Source organism: Lipotes vexillifer, unplaced genomic scaffold, assembly GCF_000442215.2.
Source record: "Lipotes vexillifer unplaced genomic scaffold, Lipotes_vexillifer_v1.1 scaffold387, whole genome shotgun sequence".
Lineage (NCBI taxonomy): Eukaryota > Metazoa > Chordata > Mammalia > Artiodactyla > Lipotidae > Lipotes > Lipotes vexillifer.
This window is the reverse complement of record NW_006795399.1, coordinates 4,207,479-4,214,775: the sequence shown is the minus strand read 5'-3', so window position 1 is coordinate 4,214,775 and position 7,297 is coordinate 4,207,479. Positions and strand designations below refer to the sequence as shown.

The 7,297-nt window shown below is 45.9% G+C and overlaps 1 protein-coding gene across 1 annotated transcript in view; it reads right to left on the bottom strand.

Moving 5' to 3' along the window:
* Positions 1-7,297, bottom strand: part of LOC103081182 (olfactory receptor 9K2-like) — a 9,745-nt gene that overhangs the window by 1,469 nt on the left and 979 nt on the right. The window contains 1 exon segment of the mRNA XM_082931422.1: positions 6,731-7,282. Coding sequence (XP_082787548.1) covers positions 6,731-7,282 — 552 coding nt within the window.

Sequence of the window (7,297 nt, the reverse complement as noted above, 5' to 3'; positions counted from 1 at the left end):
TCCCAAAAAAAAAAAAAAAAAAAAAGAAAGTAGCATATTTTCTCGTGTAATTTTACTCACATTCTGAATTTCTATTCTTAATATACTTATAGTTAAAAATTATGTGTATCTAAAATAAGAGTATTACATACAATCTAAATTGTAGGAATATTACATATTATCTAAAACAGGAGTAGTACATATAATATCAATGACAGTGTTTGAGCCATTATGATAGTCAAGTCCATGTCTGAATCACAACACAACAGTAATAACAGTAATAAATATATTTAAAATATTTTAACCTTATTACACCTCAATTTATTTAGTTTCCATTATAACTGTATCCATCTTTGAAAACAGAATAAAAGTAGATGTTATTGGTATGTTAAAATTATTAACATCAAAAAATCGCTAAGACTAGATAAAACAAAATTCTCTAAAGCTATTTCCAAATATATGTTCATTTTCTCAGATCAAAGCCACTCCCCCAAATACATGCATTTTTATTGCCTCATTATAAATATTGAACTTCCATTAGTAATTGTTTAATTAAAAATATCATAATCACTTAGCCCTCATTTTGAAGCAGAGAGAGAATCTGGTGACCATTCCAATCCTTACACTGCAGTGAATGACTTTCTACCAAAGCTGCATCAATTCAAGGGATCTCACTCTTTAGTCAGGGTGAGTAAACTTAAGGAAAGTACATAAAGGAAAGTTCCTCTCCTGAATTCTAGTATGCTTCATACCACTTAAAATAAGGATAGTGGGGGTATTCTTGCATATTTAAGGACCATAGCAATCTTGTGTTGTCCAGAGTCCATGATCATGAGCTAGAGTATCGACAGTGGTGTTTATGTGGGCCTTAGTTATTTTCACTCCTGTGAAACCTTCTTCAGGATATTTCAGCATGGAGGTTTTGCTCACCCTCGGTAATGGATTCCACTGGGAGAGAAGTAATCATAAAGTCAATTATGAAGACATAAGTGCAGACTCCAGGGCTGTTATCCATGAGGACAGTGACAAAGAAAAACTTTGTGGTAACTGTCACAGCAGGCAAATTGATAGGCAGAGAGAAACAGACTGAAAAGTCTGTACTATATGAGAAAACTTTATATAAATAAATATTTAATATTATGTAGTCAATTACATTTGCTATGATTTTAAAAGGCAAAAATTCACTCCAAATCTTGGTTTTCCTGTATTTCTTGATGCATATATATTTCATGGTACACAAATTCCATCTAAATCACAAACTCAAAGTCAGATCATGCTTTGCTAATTTTATGCTTTCTTATATTTAAATGCTAAGCAGTTAGAAAACATCATGGAATAAATGATAGTATTCGATAAAATTATTTTTTAAATCTCTAGCAAAAATATTTATGAGATCAGGATTTATATTTTAAAATTCCTTAATAGCTACTGTGTGACTGCAAGGGTAGATTAAAACCAGAGAAATTATACTCTATTTAAAAAGCCTATATTACAAGGATGTTATTTTTCCTAAATATTTCCATAAGTTAATTGTAATCCTATTTTTAGAAAATCCATTTTTAATTAAAAATTATTTTTAGACTTTATTTGGAATTTTGCAATATATAGATTGAAAAATGATATGGGGCTAGAGCTTCTCTTTATTATAATACAGTATTATTAAGAGTGTAGGAAGAGAAAGCAGTTTAGGAATTTTAAACAGAAAAATGTTAATAATTAAGGTGAATAGAGACCCATAAAATTTGGAAAGGCTGGAGGAACTTCTAGCCAAAACTCTTGTAATGACTCTTAGAACAATATAGAATTAATTCACAAGGAGAGGCTACCATTGTAGGTACGATTTAAAAACACAGTACCGGGCTTCCCTGGTGGCGCAGTGGTTGAGAGTCCGCCTGCCGATGCAGGGGACACGGGTTCGTGCCCCAGTCCGGGAGGATCCCACATGCCGCAGAGCGGCTGGGTCCATGAGCCGTGGCCACTGGGCCTGTGCGTCCAGAGCCTGAGCTCCGCAACAGAAGAGGCCACAACAGTGAGCGGCCCATGTACCGCAAAATAAAACAAAAAATAACATAGTACCATTGACTGTGATCCAAGGATCAGATACACAGAAGTAAAACTATGTCACTACTTTCTTATCCATCAAAATAGCTTCTCTAGGAAGTTGGAGGTTCAACAAGACTTCAGAGAAAAACCCACGTTTCCATGACTTCCTAACCGGTAGAAAAGTCAAAATGAACAGAACATTGATCCCGAATACACTGTGCCCTTCCAAATTCTAACTCTGTATGGATCTAATTGGTATAGTAAAATCTTCATCAAGAACCTTAGTAGCAGGAGATATTTTAACTTTTTAACATCTCCATCTAAAAAGCACCTGGAGAGGAGCTTTGGTATCTAATCCAATATACTTTTTCTCATTCCCTAAACTTCTCACAATACCATTAGCAATAACAACATGCTAATGATTATAAATACACAAGAAACACTTACTGGCATTCACAAAAAGTGGGACGAACCCTCAACAAACTCAAAGACTGAAATCATTCAGTATATGTTCTTTGATCATGGTCAACTTAATATAGAAATGAATAACAAATAGATAACTAGGAAGCATGGACATTAAAAATAAACAGTGCCTAAAAGTCCATGGATAAAAAGGAAATCAAACTATCTTTTTATTTAAACTAAACTATAATAAATTATGATATATCTAAACATCTGAGGTGCAGAAAAAGAAGTACTTAGTGTGATAAATAAAGCCCTATAAGTAACTATTATAAAGGAGAAAGGCAGGAACATAAATAGACTAATTTATGTCTTATGAAAGAGAAAACAGCCAGTCCAAAGAAAGTAAAATAAAATAAAAGAAGGTAAATAATATAGGTAAAAATTAGTTATATAGAAATATATAGATAGTATAGGATATTTACATGCCTTAATATTGAGTTTTTGAAAGATTAGTAAGATGTATAAAACCCTAGCCAACTTAACAAAGGAAATACAGCAACACTGAATCACAAGTATCAGGAATGAAAAGGGGATAGCACTACAAATCCTCCTAATATTAAAAAAAAAAGGCCGTAGTAAATAATATTTTTTAACCAGAAATTATGATTTTTTTAAATAAAGGTATTCTAAATACAATGAAATGATATATAAATGATAAATATGAATTTTAAAATGTCAATTAATTTGCTGATATAAACTACTGTATATAAAATAGATAAACAACAGGGTCCTATTGTATCACACAGGGAACTATATTCAATATTCTTTATTACAGGATGGGGGAGAGGGGAGAAATTGTTGAAAATACTTTTGTTTGAAAATCCCATCAGTTCAAAGTGATATACCTGACTTTCTGGTGTTTGGGGTTGACCTGCCTCAGTTTGCCCCACTGGATTAGAGCAAAGAGCGTCCTAATCCAGACTTTAGGCAGCGCAGCCCAGACCTCTATCAAAAAAAGCACTGGGGGGCTTCCCTGGTGGCGCAGTGGTTGAGAGTCCGCCTGCTGATGCAGGGGACACGGGTTCGTGCCCTGGTCCGGGAAGATCCCACATGCCGCGGAGCGGCTGGGGCCGTGAGCCATGGCCGCTGAGCCTGCACGTCCGGAGCCTGTGCTCCGCAACGGGAGAGGCCACAACAGTGAGAGGCCCGTGTACCACAAAAAAAAAAAAAGCAGTGGGAGAAAGGTCCATTTGCATCCGTATTCACAGGTCCACCAGGCCCAGCCCCTGCGAGGGACTGCCTGGAATACAGATGGGCCACCTCCCGCCACAGCCACTTAGGGCTTTTAGGGCACCTCAAGAAAGGACTACAGGGTCACTGTTCCCCGGACCATGAGCAGGTGCAGCTAGACACTGGCTTGGTTGCAAACTGAAGCAAGTTGTCTGTCTAAACCGCAAACCGAGTTTCAAAGAGAACACTGCTGTCTGTTTGGCAAACCCCCAAGAGGTCCTTATCTTTCTTTGTGAGGAGCCTTGGAAGGAATATGGATGACAGATTCTGACAACTGTTGAGGCGACTGTGTGCAGATCCTGACCTCCCTAGACCTTGCATGGATAAAGGGGGCACTATGAGGTTTGCCCCACTTTACAGAAGAACAGAGAGAGGCTCAGGGAAGTGAAGTAACTTGCCCAAGAGGAGAGGAAGAGTAGAGATTTGAACGCAAGACAGCCTGACCCCTCTGGGTAATGGGGTTATCAACCATCTTGCTCAGTGGTCACCAATAATGAAGTGACACTTCGCAGGATGGGAGAAGGAGGGCAAACCTCCATCAGGAATCAAGAAATGGGGAGTGACCAGTGTCTGCTGATTAATATTATCCGCCAAAATGACAGTGAGCCAGAGATGCAAGCCAGCCCATGGCCTGAGTAGTAGAGGACCCCTGGGAGCCGCCCCCAGGCAGCTGGAACTGAGACATTTCAATCTCAGTTTTTTTCCAGGAAATGCTCAGGACCTCTCTGAGTCTCCACGTGTTTGGCTGTGAAACAGAAATACTACTGCCTTCCAGGGTTCCTGTGAGGATGAGCTGAGAGCAAGCACGTAAGGCACCAGCCTGGTATTTGACTCCAGCTTTGCCAGTACCCAGACAGAGGCTTGTCAGCTTTCTCATCTCCAGCTTGCTCTCCACTCACCTTAAAACTACAGGTCCAAGTACAGAATAGTGGTTTCTACGAGAAGGGCCTCTCCTTGTTTCCAGGCATCCTACTCATATTGTTGGGAAAACATCTCAAGGTCACATAGGACTTTAAGAAACAAAACTAAATGACAGCAATCCCACCTGTAACTGAAATTTGTGGTAATAATGCTGAATTTTTATTTCACCCCAACACAAAGCTGTACCACTACAAAATCTGCGGCAGCCTTGTTCTGAGCGTGCATGGGACTTGGGGGAGCATGTATTCTGCAGGAAACCCCAGAGCTCCACCCCGCCCACGGCCTAGTGGGGTGGGAAACCTCAAGTGCAGCCCAGGCCTCGACTCCTGCACCACTGACCGTGGCAGCAAAACCCTGAGCCAGACAGGGTCTGCGTCTCCTTGTCCAAAACATGACAGAACTTCCCTGCAAATACGCTCTGACACTCCGGCACTTCGGTGGCCTGCAGAGAATCACTCTCGCCAAGTGTTATCCATGACACAGCTGAAAACCAGAAAGAGTTCCTTTCCTAGCCACAGGACTACTGCAATCCCCTGCTTCATACTGTATCTGGGGAAACTGAGGCCCAGAAATCTGAGCCTCACAAGGCCCCCCAGAAGGTGAGGCCAGAGAGGCTGGGGCAGGGACTCCTCACTCCCCAGACCATGCGACCCTAACAAATTAAACCACTTCACTTTGAGCCACTCCCACTGGCCTTAATGAGCCCACGCTGGGAGGTTGGGGTGTACACAGAGTTATAAAGAGAAACCCTAGTTGGAGCCTCAGATTGCTAATCAGTAGCAAAATATCCCGCGGACCCTAGTCCTGCCCTGAACTCACAGACTGAGAAGGTAAAGAAAGAACTGCCTGGCTAGCACCCGACCTTCCCGGGCACAGACCCCCGCCCCCACGGCAAGGCACCTGCACAGGCCACTTGGCCATCGAACCAAACAGAGGGGGTCCGGTCCCCACCCCATCCCCAGGCTGTCTCTCTGGGGAAGAACAGTCATTTAAGATGACGAGATACATTTGCTCTGAACTAGGAAAGCCTTCAAAGAGAACCAGAAAGGGCTGATTGATCTCCACCTTCAGGCACATATCCAGGCAGCATCAATTACCACCAGAAGCAGGAGCCAATCCACCAAAAATGTGGAAGGACACGGAGGCAGGAGAGGGGCGAGGCAACAGGGAGAAGTTACTGATCAGAGGGCTGGCAAATGGGGCCCAGCTGCTCCGCCCCTACAGAGCCCTCTGCCCTGGGTCGGACAGTCACGCGGGTGTGGGAGACGGTCGCCCTGCTTCCCTGAGGCCAAAGGTCCTCCCACACACAGCCTGGCCGCCCGCAACCGTGGCGCTTCCCGTAACGTAACCAACAGTTTACAAATCCCTTCAGAGGCTTTTATCCACCTCAAATCCAGGTGGTAGGGATCATCGTCTCCATTCTACAGAGAAGGAAACTGAGGCGCGCGGAGTCGAAAAGCCAGGATCCATTCCAAGCACATACTCCTCTGCGAAGTCTTACAGCCTCGGCTGAGAAAGGTCCCCGGACCGTGAGAAGCGCAGGATTAAGAGCCAACCAGGAAGGCTCTTAGCCCTGGTCCTCTGGCCCAGCTGCCTGTGCCTGTTCCCAGCGGGCAGGCAGCACGGAGAAGCCCGGGAGGAATTCCAGCCCCAGGACACACGTGAACGCTGCTCACGTTTGGGGCTGCCTGTTGTCCCAAATAAGAGGGGAAATTTCACTTTTGCGCAAAAGGCCTTTCGGGGTTTTGTTCTGTTTGTTTGTTTTTCCATGAAAAACTTCCCGCTCCCGGACAAGGGTTTCCAGGCTGGGATGCGGCACCTCCAGCCAGCCCCACAGTTCCAGTCTCTAATACTCATAACTCCGCCGGAGACAAACTTTTCAGGGGTCTGGCGGGTCCCAGGCCCACTGCTGATTGCACGCCTCCATCTTTTAACCAGAAAATCACCACCCAAAGCCCCACTGCAGGTGGGCTTGGGATCTCCCTGCCCAGAGCCAGACGCCAGCTGTAGGAGGGCTCTAGAGTGGCGGCCACCTGTGGGGGAAGGGGTTGTGCGCCCGAGACCCGCGCTGCCCGGCCGGTGCCTTCCTTACCGTGCAGGCCGTTGGGGATGCTTCGGCGGTGAGATGGCGCCAACAGGTCGTCCAGGAACATGCAAGTGGCGACGGCCTTGTTTGCGGGCCCTGTGCAGTCCGGGGGGCAGCAGCGGGGCCGGGAAGTGCTGGTGGTCGTCTGGGCTGTTGCAGTCGCCCATGTCTCCCGCCGCGTCGCCAGCCATTGGCCCGCTCAAGCCGGCCTGGCCATTGATGGAGCTGCGGGAGCCGCCGCCGCCGCCGCCGCCCGCGCCCCGCGCTCCCGGTCCAGCAGCAGCAGCAGCTGCTCGGTGAGCTCCAGGCTCCCGTGCAGCAAGGGCCTCCGGGTGCGCCTCGCGTTCGCGCAGCTTCCGCGGTCGCGGGCCACCTCGTGCCACACGGCGCCGGCTGCGTGGCGCCCGAAGGACTGCCACAGGGCGCGGGCCTGCGCTCCTTCTGCCGGTCATCATCCAGGAAGCAGCAGGCTCGCGCAGCCGCCGGTTCACGTCGAGCGTCAGGCCGCCGCGCTGCAGCGCGAGGCCCACTTTCTCGGGCGCCGGGCTCCAGCTCCTCCTCGCTCCATGCGGG